This window comes from Hypanus sabinus, chromosome 2 (assembly GCF_030144855.1).
Source record: "Hypanus sabinus isolate sHypSab1 chromosome 2, sHypSab1.hap1, whole genome shotgun sequence".
Classification (NCBI taxonomy): domain Eukaryota; kingdom Metazoa; phylum Chordata; class Chondrichthyes; order Myliobatiformes; family Dasyatidae; genus Hypanus; species Hypanus sabinus.
In genome coordinates, this window is record NC_082707.1 from 45,798,960 (window position 1) to 45,817,556 (window position 18,597).

The window sequence follows — 18,597 nt, forward strand, 5'->3', positions numbered from 1 at the left end:
TCCTGGCCTCTAATACAATTGATCACAAATTATTCAAGAGCAGCCTTTTTCTAGTCCCAGCAACAGCTGTGTAAATCCCTTATTTAATGGAATCACATCTTGTGTATAAAGTCTCAACCAGAGCTGGATCTAATACTCAGGCTTTGTCCCAAATAAATTTGTTCTAACATGATCTCTGCTGTCAAATTCTCTTTTCTTTCCAATAAAGGAAACTATCTCATGTGTCTCAGTAACCACTTATGCGACCTTTAACTGTATATGGTCTTGCACTTGTCCCTCTGTTTGTAGCACTTAACCATATAATAATCACAGCACAGAAACTGGCCTGTCTAGTCCGTGCCGAACGCTTACTCTCACCTAGTCCCACCGACCTGCATTTATCCCATAACCTTCCATTCCTTTCCTGGCCATATACCTATCCAATTTTACTTTAAATGACAATATCAAACCTGCCTCCACCATTTCTACTGGAAGCTCGTTCCACACTGCTACCACCCTCTGAGTAAAGAAGTTCCCCCTCGTGTTACCCCTAAACTTTTGCCCCTTAACTCTCAACTCATGTCCTCTTGTTTGAATCTCCCCTACTCTCAATGGGAAAAGCCTATCCATGTCAACTCTATCTATCCCCCTCATAATCTTAAATACCTCTATCATGTCCCCCCTCAACCTTCTATGCTCCAAAGAATAAAGACCTAACTTGTTCAACCTTTCTCTGTAACTTAGGTGCTGAAACCCAGGTAACATCCTAGTAAATCTCCTCTGTACTCTCTATTTTGTTGACATCTTTCCTATTATTCAGTGACCAGAACTGTACACGATACTCCAGATTTGGCCTCACCAATGCCTTACTTCTTGTATCCACATATAGTATGCACTTATTTTGGGTTCCAGTACAATTCTTGACAACTCTGGATTAAATTCCATTTGCAATAAACTTATTACCTTCTCAAACAAATTCAATCACAATCTTCCTTTAACTGATCCATGCTGACTGTGCTTAATTTGTACTTTTTTAAATGACGGTTATTACTTCCCCTCAGAAATGAATTCAGTAATTTGCACTGCACTAATTTTACACTTAGTGGGCTGTAATTTTTTTTAATATACCAATCTTCCTTTTTTAGTAGTGGTACAACATTACCAGTTCTCCAAGCATTCTCCAAGAATTGAAAATGTTGATCACCAATTTTCTGCATTGAATTTTTTAAAGTCTTGGTTATGTTCCATCTGGGCCAGGCAATTTATAAACTTTCAAAGACACTAACTATCTTAATAATTCCTATCTTGTGTGTTTATTCCATCTACTATTTTTCAAATTACCATCTAAACTATAGTGGCAGTGTGATTTCCTCCTCCCTTCTTTGAAGATAACTGCAAAGTATTCATTAGGAATCTTGCTTAAATTGCCAATATAAATGCAATATATTCCCATCATCATATAAAACAAAATTACATCAGTCCCATAGCAAAGCTTTTCAAATATAGAAGCTTTTTAGACCACCTGAATAATTTATAATAATAAACTGGTTCATATCCTTCTCCTTTCCCAAAAGCTCAGTATCATCTAGATATTCAGTTTGAACTGAATATAGTTGTCCATTTTGGAGTAGAATGTTATGGTAGATCTGATAAAAAAAATTTGTGTCAATAAATTAAACTATTTTGAAAATAACTGGTCACTAATATTTCCAATGTGATGCATCTGACTCATTACTTTTGCTTTGGACTTCATTCGTTCCTAATTCTGCTCTGTGTTTCACTGCCTTGCCCTGCTAAAGACTATTGCCTTGATCTTCGAGCTAGCCTTTAGCAGAGGATAATGAGACTTTTTAGGAGAGAGAGCAAAGGGGAGAAAAATGCAGCCAAAGACGATGTTTCCCCCCCCCCCCCCCCCCCAGATTGGATTAGACTTGGTTTCTCTAATTAGTATTTTGGATCTCCGTTGAATTTACTGACCACAGGGGTGGGACGACACCAAGTTTAACAACTTCCCTGGCATTGACAATTGTGAATGTCATTTTATATCTCTATTTGCATATCTGTTTGGACGTAGATCTAATATATTGTTGTCTCATGACTATTGCATCATTCACGTTTCTCTCTGTCTAACTCAATCACTAACAAATTGAGTACATGCACTTCTATGGACTCCAGTCAGTTTTGACCACCTACACGGCTACATATTCTTCTTGGTTTGTCATTCTTCTCTAGCATTCGCTGATTTTAAAAATAAGCAATTCTTAGAACTTCGGCTTAGCATTGGGTACCTAAGACTGTTGACATGCATCACCAGTGACAGGGCAAAAGAACTTAGAGGTGCACAAGAGAACTGAATTAGAGAAAGGTAGAGACTCAAGGATGTGGCCCTGAGCAAGGTTACACTAAGAGGCAAACTCACATAGGGATTCAAGTCAAGTCAAGTCACTTTTATTGTCATTTCGACCATAACTGCTGGTACAGTACTCAGTAAAAATGAGACAACGTTTTTCAGGACCATGGTGTTATATGACACATTACAAAAACTAGACCGAACTACGTAAAAAAAAACACAGAGAAAAAAAACACAACAACTACACTAGACTACAGACCTACACTGGACTGCATAAAGTGCGCAAAAACAGTGCAGGCATTACAATAAATAATAAACAGGACAGTAGGGCAAGGTGTCAGGCCAGGCGCTGCGTATTGAGGAGTCTGATAGCTTGGGGGAAGAAACTGTTACATAGTCTGGTCGTGAGAGCCCGAATGCCTCGGTGCCTTTTCCCAGACAGCAGGAGGGAGAAGAGTTTGTATGAGGGGTGCGTGGGGTCCTTCATAATGCTGTTTCCTTTGCGGATGCACCGTGTAGTGTAAATATCCATAATGGTAGGAAGAGAGACCCCGATGATCTTCTCAGCTGACCTCACTATCCGCAGCAGGGTCTTGCGATCCGAGATGGAGCAATTTCCGAACCAGGCAGTGATGCAGCTGCTCAGGATGCTCTCAATACAACCCCTGTAGAATGTGATGAGGATGGGGGGTGGGAGATGGACTTTCCTCAGCCTTTGCAGAGAGTAGAGGCACTGCTGGGCTTTCTTTGCTATGGAGCTGGTGTTGAGGGGCCAGGTGAACACCAAGAAATTTGTTGCTCTTAACGATCTCCACCGGGGAGCCGTCAATTTTCAGAGGGGAGTGGTCGCTCCGTGCCCTCCTGAAGTCAACAACCATCTCTTCTGTTTTGTTCACATTCAGAGACAGGTTGTTGGCTCTGCACCAGTCCATTAGCCGCTGCACCTCCTCTCTGTTCTTGCTGATGAGACCCACCATGGTCGTGTCATCGGCGAACTTGATGATGTGGTTCGAGCTGTGTGTTGCAGCACAGTCGTGGATCAGCAGAGTGAACAGCAGTGGACTGAGCACACATCCCTGGGGGGCCTCGTGCTCAGTGTGATGGTGTTGGAGATGCTGCTCCCGATCCAGACTGACTGAGGTCTCCCAGTCAGGAAGTCTAGGATCCAGTTGCAGAGGGAGGTGTTCAGGCCCAGTAGGCTCAGCTTTCCAATCAGTTTCTGAGGGATGATTGTGTTGAATGCTGAACTGAAGTCTATGAACAGCATACGAATGTATGTGTCTTTTTTGTCCAGGTGGGTTAGGGCCAGGTGGAGGGTGATGGCAATGGCATTGTCTGTTGAGCGGTTGGGACGGTACGCCAACTGCAGTGGGTCCAGTGAGGGGGGCAGCAGGGTCTTGATATGCCTCATCATGAGCTTACAGGAACAGTGGTGGATAATTTGAAGCAGGAGTGCACTCTACACTGAGACAGGGAGAGATTAAAAATGTCTATAAGCACACCTGCCAGTTGTGCTACGTACATCCTAAGTACTTGCCCTGGGATGCCGTTCTGTCCCGCAGCCTTGAGGTGTCAACATCTCTGAAGATCTGTCCTGGGCCCAACATGTTGACGCATATTGACGTAATTTTCCATTTAAAAAAAAACATTGCCCAGGCTTGCGCCCTGAAAACTTTACAAGGTACAAATCCATGGTCTGTCAAGACTAATGGAGGCCTACTACAATGTATCACATACCTTGTGATGCTGTTGAATTTTTAATGCATGGCATTCATAAATTACTTTGGGAATCTTCTTCATTTGTTTGTCAGTAATTGTCTGGATAATTGCTTCTATGATCACTTTGATTTCCAAAATGGTTTCTCAAGACATAGAAAATTGAAAGGAAAATTTCTTTAAAGAATCAGAATCAGGTTTATTATCATTTGAAATTTGTTAACTTAGCAGCAGCAGTTCAATGCAATACAGAATCTAGCAGAGAGGAAAAAATATATAATAATAATAACTAAACAAGTAAATCAATTATATATATTGAATAGATTTAAAAAATGTACAAGAACAGAAATACTGTATATTTTTAAAGAAAAGTGAGGTAGTGAACAGAGATTCAGTGTACATTTAGGAACCAGATGGCAGAGGGGAAGAAGCTGTTCCTGAATCACTGAGTGTGTGCCTTCAGGCTTCTATACCTCCTACCTGATGGTAACAGTGAGAAAAGGACATGCTCTGGGTGCTGGAGGTCCTTAATAATGGATGATGCCTTTCTGAGACACTGCTCGTTGAAGATGTTTGGGTACTTTGTAGGCAATTACCCAAGATGGAGCTGACTAGATTTACAACCCTCTGCAGTTCCTTTTGGTCCTGTGCAGTAGCCCCTCCATACCAGACAGTGATGCAGCCTAACAGAATACTCTCCACAGTACAACTACAGAAGTTTTTGAGTGTATTTGTTGACATGCCAAATCTCTTCAAACTCCTAATAAGGTATGGCTGCTGTCTTGCCTTCTTTATAACCATATTGATATGACGGCATATGTTGAAGAGACTTTGCATTGGAATAGTACAATGGGAAAAGCGGAAATACATGGAACAGGTTATGGAGATTCATGGAAGAATATTTAATTGGCCATAAGATCTGTCCAGTTTAGTTTTCTAAATGTGTATTCACTCACTAACTGCCACTTTCTTATCCATTACTATAAGTTTGCACCAACAAAGGAGACGTGTAATACATGATTTCCTTGTCCACGTTTCCTTTTGTCAGCACTGTGTAGATGTGTAAATGTGCACTCACAGCAACTCATCAAAAATTTGGCAAGTGAATCAGGCAGACTAAGCCGGATGCTAAGTGCAGTTTCCTATTATTCAGCAGTTCCGCCCTTTGATTTGATCATTTTCACCTAAACCACAATATCGGTGAATCTAAAGAAATTCTTATGTCATATCTTTGATAAAATAGAATATTATATTCACATCTTAACACTCCCAGATGAATGCATCCATTTTATTGTTAGAATTGAAACATTTATTATTGAAAGGCATGTATAAATCATGACCAAAGTTTTCACTTTGGCCATGACTTTTACTTAAATTCCACTCAGTTACCTAAGCCATTTGAGCTGTTGAGTTCTGTAATTTATTGTACTAATTCAATGTATCCTTACAAATTAACAACTATAAATCCATTGAGAGGAAAGCATTGCTGCTTTCTTTACTGTAATTTCTTTAGTTTTTGTCACAGGAGGTTATGAAGCTATAAGAGTACTGAACTCCCTGCCACCACCCGTATGAAGTGCCATTAGCATTATACTGTTTACTTTTGAACTTGTATGCACATGTTATCCTGACGGAGGGTCTCAGCCGAAACATTGACTGCTCGTTTCCACGGATGCTGCCCAACCAGCTGAGTTCATCCAGCTTGTTTGTATGTGTTGATTTGACCACAGCATCTGCAGTATACTTTGTATGTATACCTTATTATTTGTAAAGTTATTTCTGGTAATATTATTTCTTGTTTTATGTGTGTGAGCTATCTGTCTCATTTGGCAGTATACACGTGTATTGTTGAATGACAATAAACTTGAACTTGACATTATAAAACCTAACAATTACAGTTTGCATTTAAGTATAATCTCTAATGTAATTAAACAAAATCACTGGGTACTGTACAGCAGCATTTTGAAACAAAGGCGTCAGCCTATCTATGTAAGGTATGATTAGGCTGATGATTAAGTAGTTAATAAGAGTGAGTATCATCAGATGTGTGATAGGTAGGGAGGCAGGTTTAGACAGTGGATTCCAGAGTGCAGGATCTAACAGGGTCTAATCATTTTATTTGATTTATGGAGAAAAGGTATTGCACCACCCTCTGGTGGTTAATTAAAATGTTGTGTTAGGCTGCTGTTATAACAGTAGTATTTACGATAGTAAAAGTCATGACACCAGGTCAGATTCAAGATTTTTAATATATTTTGGAAAACTGTATACACTGGTCTACATTTTGGTTGTGTTCACGGCTGCCATGTTGTCATGTTGAGTTTTCCTAACTTATAAATTGGGTAGATGTCACTTTAGTCTGTTCTGTTTTCAAAAACTTCAAATTAAAGTTAGGACATTTGCAATAACCTGAATATTAGATTTGCCTTTAGAATGTCATGGAGATTGTCCTTTCAATATATACCTCTATATTTTTGTCTTTATGTTGGCATAATGTGGAAGTTTTCTTTCCAATCTTATTGTACTGAACTCTTTTTGCTTTCCTTGTTATTATAGGCATGCAAAACCTTTGATATCAGTGATTTCCCCAAGATACTTGAAGCTTGTATGTTCAGCTGTGATGTTTGTTGTATTACAGCAAGTGCAGTCCTACTTGTTGGAAACTTGGGGAGCAGTTAAAGAAAATACTGGAACTTGTGAATATTTGTGATCTAATAATTCTTTGCTTGTGGGACACTGTGTATGTAGTGTGTTTTTAGTTAGTTTGGTAAATCTGCTTCATTAAACAATACATATCAATTTCTGGTTTGAACTTGCTCCATTCTTAACAGAGCAAATTTTATGCAGTATTCCCTGCAGAGTTCATTTGGTTTTTGTAAGAGTGAAAATAGCTGTATGAGGTTCAGTAAAGGGGTTACGATAATTTGATGAGGATCTTGTCAGTATACCTGACATCATTTATTATAGTGATACCATAGGATGGTTTGAAGATGAAAAATAAGAATGTCCAATGATAGGTTAACTGTGTAGAAGCTGAATTAGAAGCATTGCAAGTCATTCGAAGGGCAGGCATGGAATCAAGACAACTTGCTGGGTGTTCAAGGAAACATCCTCTCCACATCCACCCTGTCCAGTCCTTTCAACATTTGGTAGGCTTCAATAAGCTCCCCAATGTTCTTCTAAATCCCAGTGAGTACAGGCAAGATCTCTGAGTAAGCATGCAGAGAATGAATGGCTGAAGCCAAGGCACTGTTAGTTGTGGTGGCAGAGATTCCATTATTGAGGAAGTGCAAGTGTGAAAATTGACGATGTCGGAATAGATGATATGGAAAAGGTGGGAAATGATAGGTGTGAAGATGCTATGGATATTTTGCTGGAAATGGACATAGAAATTGACAACATAATTGTGTGACCTTAAAATGGCAGAGTCCAAATTGGCAGCTAAGGCAATGAAATTTCCAAGTTCGGGGTGAAATGGCATTGGTGCAGTTACCTCTATACTTGTACAGATGGTGAGGAAGTTTACCTTAGTCAAACTGAAATATGAAATGACATATGCAATTAAAAAGAAAAACATGATGGGTTTCCAAAGCAATTCGATTTCTTTGGATTGAAGGAGTTATTTATCAGTCTGAGAACAATCTGAATCCTCTCCCCATTCATCATTAACAGTTCTACACTTATCACCATTTCAACATTCAAGTTCCTGGGCATTATTATTTCGTAGGACCTCGTGGGAGAACCATGTCTCCATTAACAAAAAGGATTAGCAAAGGATATATTACTTTCAGCAGTTGGTAAAATCCCATCTTTCCTGGAACTTATTGGTGCAATAATACACTACCATCATAGAGAACATTCTCACATCAGCTATGTGCAGCATCCTCACACAATATATAAAAGGTACAGCAAACTGTCAGGTGAGAAGAAATGGTCATTGGCTGCAGTCTACCATCACTTCAGGACTTGTATATGTCCAAGAAAAAGAAGCAGGCAGGAAAGATCATTGAGGACATTACCGATCCTACATTCTGCCTTTTCCAAAAGTTCCCTTCTGGAAAGTGCTTTAGAGCTATTAAAATAAAAACTTCATGTCATCTTAAAAGTTTCTTCCCTCAGTCAGTTAATCTGATCAACCATTCTAGTTAGCCCCCCCCCCCCCCCCCCCACCAACCCTCCTCTGTCTATTATTCCTGTCATGGGATAGCAGTGCACTTCAGACCATTTTTTATAATGCTTTTTTACACTCTGGTATTTCTGTTTTTATGGCACACTTTATTCTGTATCCATACTTTAACCTCTAACTTTATTCTTTGTAATTCTTTAAAATTGTTGAATGCTGTTGATTTTTGTTGCATGTCATACCCTGACCAAGACACAAATTCCTATTACATGTATATGGCATAAAAAGTTGATCTTTGATCCTTGAGTAATCTGTTGTGATGTTACAGCAGAGATGTGTGTAAGGAGAGAATAGGTGTGAGTAAACAAGTTGCTTGCTTGGTCTCAAACAGCAGATGAAAGTACTTGGTTTTGTTATCCCAGTATTAGCAATTAAAACATGATTTGGGTGTATTTTGCAATATACCTACTATTTTTACTGTGCATATATACACAACTATGCAATGAGTTAAACAACTTCTCAAAAATCACCTGGGGACAGTAGCTTTCTTCACCATTTTAGTGAGTTCTCTTTACTTGTGAAATTGCAGAGTTAAGTAAATAAGCATTAAATTTAATACAGATCCATGAATATACTCATACTGTCGATTATTCTCAGAACGGGTGTTAACCAACATAATTCAGATATGCAACACTTCATAACTACACAGTGTAACCAAGAGTAAACTCATCACACAACAATAAACTTAAATATAATAACTTTCTTCAATATATATCTACCAAGTGTTTACCAAAATTACCAAAAACTTAAGACTCACAGACACTGCTGTTTCAAGAGCAAATAAAGAGTAGATGGAAATGTGTCTTCCGCCATACTTAAAATCAAATCAAAATTAATCCACACAAGAAATGATATAAAAAAAACAGGTTATGTATAAGTCAACACGTACAAAAGCTGGATGAACTCAGCAGGTCAGGCAGCATCTGTTGAAATGAGCAGTCAAGGTTTTAGGCCGATACCCTTTGTCAGGACTGACGAAGGGTCTCGGCCCAAAACATTGACTGCTTATTTCGATGGATGCTGCCTGACTTGCTGAGTTTATCCAGCTTCTGTACGTGTTGATTTGACCACAGCATCTGCAGTGTACTTTGAGCTTATGTACAAGAAATGGTGTTCATAGAAATGAACTACATCCCTAGAGGCCAGTACACATCCTGCCTGACATCCATAAAATGTCATAAAGTGTCTGAAAAGAGGATGCTGTCCAAGTTACATGCCATCTTGGACAATGACTCCCATCCACTCCATAATGTACTGGTTAGGCACAGGAGTACTTTCAGTCAGAGACTCATTCCACCGAGATGTAACACTGAGCATCATAGGAAGTCATTCTTGCCTGTGGCCATCAAACTTTACAACTCCTCCCTTGGAGCGTCAGACACCCTGAGCCAATAGGCTGGTCCTGGACTTATTTCCACTTGGCATGATTAACTTATTATTATTTATTATTTATGGTTTTATATTGCTATATTTCTTCACTAGTCTTGGTTGGTGCGGCTGTAACAAAACCCAATTTCCCTCGGGATCAATAAAGTATGTCTGTCTGTCTGTCAAACTTAACTATTCAAACTAAAAGTCAATGATCACTTCACTAAATCTGCGGCAAAAGAATGACAGTCTCAGTGACTGATCTTGAAAGCCATCTTACTCTAGTCTTTAACCGTTCTCTGCTTGAAAACGATGAACTTGATGACATACTTGCTCCTGGTAGTGTCTAATGAGCAGAGGTGATATGATGCTCACCCAGAATGATGATTGTGTGAATTACTTCTGAAGTGAGTTGTCCTATCACGACCTCCCACTTGCATTGCTCTTCAGAGTCAAGAAAGGGGCAGTTTACTCAGGGAACTTTGTTTTTATTTTGATTCCTGCTTTGTGATGCATGACACTTCCTCTGCTTAAACCTGTCTTTGAGCAACAAGGAGTCTAACCATTGTTTGATTCAGTTGTTCTGCACTGAGACGTTGCTTACAAATGTACCAACCACTACAAAGGCAGTCTTTGACTACTCCTTTAAAGGAATGAGCCAGGCAATTGTTCTGGTAAGCGACTTCCAGCTTGAAAAATGCTCAAAGCATGCACTGCCAAGTTGGAGCAGTGAGAAATGAGTGATGTTGGTCGACATTTGACGTATTTCTACATCTGCCTTAGAGTTGGCTAATCACCAGTTTCCTGCTAACTATTTTCCCTTTGAGGATCAGCAAGAAATACTGGGCCAGTTAAGGGTTCTGTCCTGAAAACTTTCTCTCCCTAGGTAACTGTCCGCTTAAGGTGCCAGCTTGTAATCATCTCCCAAGTGACAGGAGACCCACTTGCCTAAATCTGGATGAGTAGAGGTAAATATGTCAGTGTGCTTGGCTTGCTTGCCTACAATCTTTTCTTTCATACAGATTCTACTCTCACAGGGTCTGAAATGACTTGGGTGCCTGTTCTCCAGGACATTAATCTTAAATGTGCTGACTGTAGGTTGACGAGCACCATCAAAGCAGATTTCACCCACTATAACACAACCCAGGTTCTGTCAATGGGCATAAAACAGAAAAACAAGGAGAAGATCGCAACGCAGCGCGCGCGGCCTCTCTGGAGAATGGATATCTGTTATGTGTTAAGTAGGGATCCGTGCACAATCCTGATTTGATGGAGGCAGACGTGAGAGCGTGGAGGAACATCTGGAGAAACTTCTGAAATGCCCGCTTCGCTGCCGCTGCTACTGTGCGGTCTGGAATCTCCGGAGAAGAAGGCCTCCGAGACCTTGGCTTTGCTTGTTTCGGCAGCCGGGACGAGGTTGACAGCGCTCGGGAGGCTGTATCAGAAGGGCTGGTCAGAGGCTCGAAGTTTTCGGACGGACTCAGACTGCTGTCATCGGGTGCTTCTGAGGCATTAATTGTCAGTGCCTGGAAGTCTATGGCAGGGAGAGTTTCTCCCTTTTGCTGCCTGATATCGGGACTATTGGAGCTGATCAGGACTTTGCGGCTTTTTTAAAAACTGCATCCATGGTTTGCGTTTATCGAATTACGGTATTGTTTTGCACTGCTGTAACTATATGCTATAATTATGTGGTTTTGTCAGTGTGAGTCTTGGTTTGTCCTTTTTGTGATATCACTCTGGAAGAACATTGTATCATTTCTTAATGCATGCATGCATTTCTAAATGACAATAAATGAGGACTGCATGTTCTCATAATCTAATCTAAAGTCCATTGTGTCAACCACTGCACTATTCACATTCAAGTGCATGGATGGTGTCATTGCCAAGCAACAGGAGAATTGCAGCAGAAAAGTTAGTGGTGGAATCTTGTCAGCAATGGCATTAAGATGTGAATGATCGCTTGCAGCTTCAGGAGTTGAAATTTTATCCTTGTTTTAGGGAGTATAGTCACATTCCATGAAAGTTGACAAGGATAAGCAGACCTCCAGTCCCTTTGACTCCATGACAAATTCAATATCTCTTCTTTGGCAAACTTCTGACATTCCAGAACATGTCTTTAGAGTGGATGGGAAATATGAACTTTAAGTACTCTGTATGTGAAAGTATGTTGACTTTGCCAATGACACATTTCTCTGATCGTCTAATAGTCACATATGCCTTTATTTTTTGCTCTGGATAATGTCCTTTTGAGTAGGTGTTGACGACATATTTTAGAGCTGGATTTGCCTTGGAAGCCTTTCTTGCATACTTCTGTGCATGAGGAAGTAGCAATGTCTGATGGAGGATCCCTGCTCTGCTGTGGGTGTGCTGGAACCAGTAGTAGCTCAAGATGCTGGACCTAAATAAGACCATAAGACATAGGAGCAGAATTAGATCATTCCACCCATTGAATCTGCTCTGCTCTTTCATCATGACTGATCCTGGATCCCATTCAACCCCCTACACCTGCCCTCTCACCATATCCCTTGATGCCCCAACCAATCAGGAATGTATCAACTTCTGCTTTGAATACCCATGGACTTGGCCTCCACTGCAGTCTTTGGCAGAGCATTCCACAGATTCACCACTTCTTTGCTAAAAAAAAAATCCTCCTTACTTCTGTTTGAAATGGTCAATTTTGAGGCTGTGCCCTCTAGTTCTGGATACCTACATCATAGGAAACAGCCTGTCCACATCCACCTTTCAACATTTGGTAGGTTTCAATGAGATACCCCCCGCATTCTTCTAAATTCCAGTGAGTACAGGCCCAGAATTGTCAAATGCTCCTCATATGTTAACCTCTTCATCCCCGGAATTGTCCTTGTGAACCTCCTCTGGACTTTCTCCAATGACAATACATCCTTTCTGAGATAAAGGTCCTAAAAGTGTTGACAATACTCCACATGCAGCCTGACTAGTGTCTTATAAAGCTTCAGCATCATCTCCGGAATATTTAGATATAAATATTTCTATATTCAATTTCTCTTGAAATAAATGCCAAAATTACATTTGCCTTCTTTGCTACAGATTCAACCTGTGAATTAATCTTCTGGGAGTCTTGCACAAGGATTCAAGTCCCTTTGTACCTCTGATGTTTCAATTTTCTCCCCATTTAGATAATAGTCTACACTTTTATTCTGTTTACCAAAAATATATTATCATTCATTTCCCAACTGTACTCCATCTGCCACTTTTTTTTGCCTGGTCTTACAATTTGTCTATCCTGCCGTAATCGGATTGCCTCCTCAGGACTACCTACCCCTCCACCTATCTTTGCATTATCCACAAACCTTGCTACAAAGCCATCATTTCCATTATCTAAATCATTGATCAGCAGTTTGAAAAGTAACGATCCTAATGAAGTGCTGATACACACTGATCACTGTTGTACTCAGTACAGTGGATGGTAGCTTCAGTCTTTTTGCTTGGTGTGCTGTCCAGTCACAGAATTTGAAACACTTTTAGATAGCAGCTTTGGCCTGTGAGCAACGCCTTTGAAGACGAGTTATCTTTTCACTCTATTGCCCTCACTGTGCATATGTACACAAATACAAAGTGAGTTAAACAACTTGTTTAAATCAAAATATTAAAAAAATCATCTGAGATGAAAGCTTTCTTCACGGTTTTTCATGAGATCTCTTTACTTATGAAATTGCAGAGAGTTCAGTAAGATATGTATGAAATTCAATGCAGAATCATAGCATGCCTGAATATACTAATACTATCAATTATTATCACAACCAGAGTTAAACAAGAAAGTGTACGTATGCAGCACTTCATAACTACACAGTGTAACTAAGACTAAACTTGTGGCACAAAGATAAACATAATACTTACTTCAAAATCTATCTACTGAGTGTTTAACAGTATTACCAAGAACTTAAGACTCACAGATACTGCTGTTTCAAGAGCAAGTAAAGAGTAGAAGGAGATGTGTGTCTTCCACCATACTTCAAATCGAATCAAAACTAATCCACGCAGGAAATGATATAAAAGAACAGCTTATGTATAGGAAGTGATGCTCGTACAAATGAACTACATACCTGGAGGCCTGAACAATATGAATGCTTTTAATTTGTCATTCAATTTATGGAAAATGTGATGTGGAACTGAAAAAAAAAGTAATTGTTACTTTTAAAAATCTTTCTCTAATGTATATTTTGCAGATACTGAATCAGTGGTATGGGCGAACCATTATTCGTTCCTGCGTAAAGCTGAGTTATAACCATGCACAAAGCATTATTGAAGATCCAGAAAAGATATTAACCCCTGATGAACTGCCACCCATTTCACCAGATCATAGTATTGCTGAAGTAAAGGCTGCAGTCATCAATCTTCATAACATTGCTAAACAGCTTCGTAAGCAGAGGTTTGACAGCGGTGCTTTACGCTTGGACCAGGTGAGCGTCTTTTATTTTGCAGAGGGCATACTGAAGAATAACATTACCACATATAATGCAAATGTTTTGAAATGGTATTCCTTTTTTAAAAATATGATTAAACAACAATGCCTAAACAAATACTTAAGATAGATTTTTTTTCTTCCATTAAGATCAGCTAGTTAGTTCCTCTCAACGCCATGTGCTGCATTGGGTGGCAACCTTGCTGTTTCTTTAGCATTTGTTTTTTATGAGGCTGAGTTGCTAGCCTGACACTCAACCCAGCACTGATGGATTTGAACCTCGGGCCACTCACCTGCAAGTCTGTTGCGGATGCTAGTGGCCGGCATTTACTACCCATCCCTAACTAGCACTAGTCTTGACTCAGTGGAGTCCTTGTGGTGAAAGTAGCAAAGGAGTTCTGGGATCTTCCTGTGAAATAATGAAGGAGTAACAATACATTGCAAATGATGATGTGATTTATGGCGCTTGCTGTTCTTGTCTACCCAGGAGGGCCGATTTTGCAGTTTTAGGTGGTGCTGTCAAACAAGTTTATTAATGCTTTGAACGCAGTTCCTCAGTATAATTGTGTACTTCTAATGTTTTACCTTACTGGAATTAGAAGAGCAAAATTATTAGTATAGAATTTTGAAAAGCATTTCAATGCTATCTTATATGGAAATGTAAAGTTCAGGATTAATGCTCAGAGCAGTGTGATTCATTAATATTTTTCAGACAAGTTGGTGTGGGAAACTGTTCATTGTAGATCTCCTTTGCACCATAGAAATACAATTTTTATCAACCAATTCAGGCTAGCAGTGAAAGAGCAGCACATTATGAATTTCCTTTCAAAAACATTTGAGAACATGGAAAAAAAATCAAAATCTGATATTAAACACTAATCTGTACTTTGTCAGTATTTCCATTTATTTGTTTATATAATCTATATTGTAGGTGTCAAAGGTCCATTTTTTTTTTATCCATTGCAGTTATTTTTATTACGTCTCTAAACAACTTGATGGTGCCCAAGAAAGAATTTGATAAGCAAATGTAATCTGAGCATTCTCTGAAATCTGTTTTCCAATGACAATGTACTTTTAAATGACTAATTACCAAAATTCAAATTTGTTTCTCTGCCAAAAATAAATTGCATTGTAATTAAGGAAACTGAGGCATTTAACGCTTAGAAGAATTTGATCAATTTATATTCAGCATCTTTAAATTAGGAGCAGAATATACACTCACTTTGTTAGGTACACCTGTACACTTATCAATGCAGATATATAATCAGCCAATCGTGGCAGCAACTCATTGCATGAGAGCATGCAGAGGTATGGTCAAGAGGTCCAGTTGTTGTTTAGACTGGACATCAGAATGGGGAACAAGTGTGATCTCAGTGACTTTGACTGTGGAATGATTGTTGGTGCCGGACAGGGTGGTTTGAGTATCTCAGAAACTGCTGGTCTCCTGGGATTTTCACGCACAGCAGTCTCTAGAGTTTATAGAGTATGATGCGAAAAACAAAAAACATCCAGTGAGTAGCAGTTCTGTGGGCAAAAGCACCTTGAGAGAGGCCAGAGGCGAATGACCAGATTGGTTCAATCTGACTTGAAGGCGACAGTCACTCGATCATGCGTGACAACAGTGGTGTGCAGAAGAGTGTCTTCAAACTCATAATATGTCAAACCTTGAAGCGGATGGGCTACAGCAATAGAAGAGCACACGAAGCTCCTCTACAGTACCTAATATAGTGGCCACTGAGTATATATTTCCTTGTGCTTCTCTGAAATCAAATTTACTTTTTTGTGCCTAATTGAACATAATTATGCTTCAGACCAGTCATGTACTTATTTATATATATATTGTTATGTTGAACTCAGCAATTTGAACTAACCAGTTATTTCTTATTCATTCAAAGGATTTGAGCTGAGTTAGTTAGTCCATCCCTAATCGCTCTTGAGAAGATGGGCTGCCTTCTTGAACTGCTGGCCTACTTTGGGTGTGGGTAGGTCTACAACGCTGCTAGAATAAGACCCTGGAAGGAATTGTTTTTTTCCAAGTCTGGTTAGAGGACAATTTCTAGGTGGTAGTGTTCCCATGCTTCTGCTGCCCTTGTTCTCCTAGCTGATAGAAATCTAGCTTTGGAATATGATGTTTAACAAGTGTTGGTAAGATGTTCTAGTCTATCCTGTAGATGGCACGCACTGATGCTGCTGTGTATCATTCTGGGGTGAATAAATAGTTACAGCCGGCTCAGTCCTCCATGCCATCAAGCTTCATGAGTGTTGTTGAAACTGCACTTATCCAAGCAAATGGAGAGTCTTCCATCAGACTCCTGCTGAGCCCTGTCAATAGTGGAAAATGTCAGGGAGTTAGGAGGTGGATTCCTAACCTCACACCTGTTCTTGTACCCACATTGGACATATGGTCAGGATACCGATACTGGCATGTTTAGTGATGGTAATGCCATTGAACATCAGGAGGTGATAGCTTGATAGCTCTGTTTTCTCTTGTTGGTTACTTTCATTATCTAGAACTTCTGTGGTACAAATGTTATTTGTGACTTACCATCTTGTCCATGCCTTGCTGCTTTTGGATTTGGACGGCTTCATTACATGAGGAGTCGTGAATGGTGTTGAAGTTTGTGCAATCATCAGTGAACATCTCTATTTCTGATCTTTAAACTGAAGGAATGTCATTAATGAAGTAGCTAAAGATGGTTGGGCCCAGGAAACTACACTGAGGAACAACTGCAGAAAGATTCTGTGGCTGAGGTGATTGACTTTGAACCATCACGACTATCTTCTGGTTTAGCTGGAGTTATTTGATCTGATACTCTTGCTACCTTGATGCCTACTTTCACTTCGCCTCATGTAAAGGAAAAATCTACCAAGAAAAATTTTTAATGATTGCATTTTAATTTGAATGTATATATAAAGTATCACATTTTATGTCGGGCAAAAGGTAGTTCTATTTTGACAGAAATGGCACTGTTTTAGAACAACATAGAAAGTATAGCATAGGAACATGTCCTTAGGCTCACAGTGTCCTATGTCAAACATGAAGTTAAGTTGAATAAACTCACTTCTACTTAGCATCAACACACAAAATGCTGGAGCAACTCAGCAGGCCAGACAACATCTATGGAAAAGAGCACAGTCAACATTTCAGGCCAAAACCCTTCATCTGCACTGGGAAAAATTATGAGGTGTCACAGTAAGAAAGTGGGGGGATGGGAGGTGATAGGTAAAGCAGGGAAAGGTGGTAGGGGTGAAGTAAAGTGCTGGGATGTTGATTAGTGAAAGAACTTCAGGGCTGGGAGAAGAGGGAATCTGATTGGAGGGGATGGAAGGTCATGGAAAAAATGGGGGAGGAGAACCAGAGCGAGGTGATAAGCAGATGAAGAGATAAAGTGAGAGGGGAATGGTGAAGGGGGGCATTACTGGAAATTTGAGAAATTCTCCCTGGCTGCCTGCTACTCTCTGTTTTAGAAAAAAACTTGCACCACATATTTCCTTTCAACTTTATCTCTCTCATTTTAAATGCACGTCTTCTAGTGCTTGGTATTTCTGTCCTTGGGGAAAAAATTCTGATTGTCTTCCCGATCTATGCCTTTCATAATATTATGGACTGCCATCAGGTCTCCACTCAGCCTCCAACTCTCCAGAGAAAATAACCCAGGTTTGTCCAACATCTCCTTATAGCCCTCTTATAACCCTCTTATCACCCTCTTATCCAGGCAGCATCATGTAAACTCTTTACACCCTTTGCATAGCCTCCACATTCTTTGCAATGGGGTGAGCAGAGTTGCACAGCTTACTGTGAGTGCAGCCTGACCATAGTTATATACAGCTGCAACACGGTTTCCTGTCTTTTTAAAGGTATGGAACTTTTAGGCTTGTACGTTTGTGTACAAATGTGAAAAAAATCAGTTCCCCACTTTTCTCTTAATTTGTGCAATTTGCAATTCATCTAGTTTCTGAGACACTATGCTTGTAAATTAGTTTTTTATAAAGACACGGCTTTGTAGTGCTGGATTTTTTTGGCTTGCTGAGTGTCATTGCCATTATTTAATATTTACAATGTAGGATCTATATATAAATTAACTGTCCCAAAAACTTCTAAATAATTATCATACTGCTTATGGATATGACAAAACGCTTACCCAGAAATAGATTGTTAAGTTGCTTGCTGTAGGAGAATAAACACTATTGACGAAACTCCAATATTAGGAATCAGGATAGCAGATGACATTTGATGTTAGAATTTGAGGAATCCATCTAAATGAGATTATAAAGATAGTCAGCTGGAAGGCCATGTACAAATTTAAAAATAGTAGAATTTGTCAAAACTGAGGTACTGGTGGGCAGGGTATTGATGAAAACCAGCAATTCGTTGTCTTGATGACTGCAGATAAAGAAATGGGCAGCAGTATGTTCATGCCTAAAGTTCAGCTATTTATGATGGGATAGAAAATCTTCTTTTCTCAAATTGGCCACATCTCATGCCCACATTATTTCTAACTGCCCTCATTAATCTTTCAACAACCTCACTGCTGTGTCAACCATAGGCTCACACTATCA

General features: G+C 39.6%; 1 protein-coding gene across 1 annotated transcript in view; it reads left to right on the forward strand.

Moving 5' to 3' along the window:
- Window positions 1-18,597, forward strand: part of dis3l2 (DIS3 like 3'-5' exoribonuclease 2) — a 307,738-nt gene that overhangs the window by 140,659 nt on the left and 148,482 nt on the right. The window contains exon 13 of the mRNA XM_059945389.1: window positions 13,802-14,035. Within this exon, the coding sequence (XP_059801372.1) occupies window positions 13,802-14,035 (234 nt within the window). The remainder of the gene's footprint in view (window positions 1-13,801; window positions 14,036-18,597) is intronic.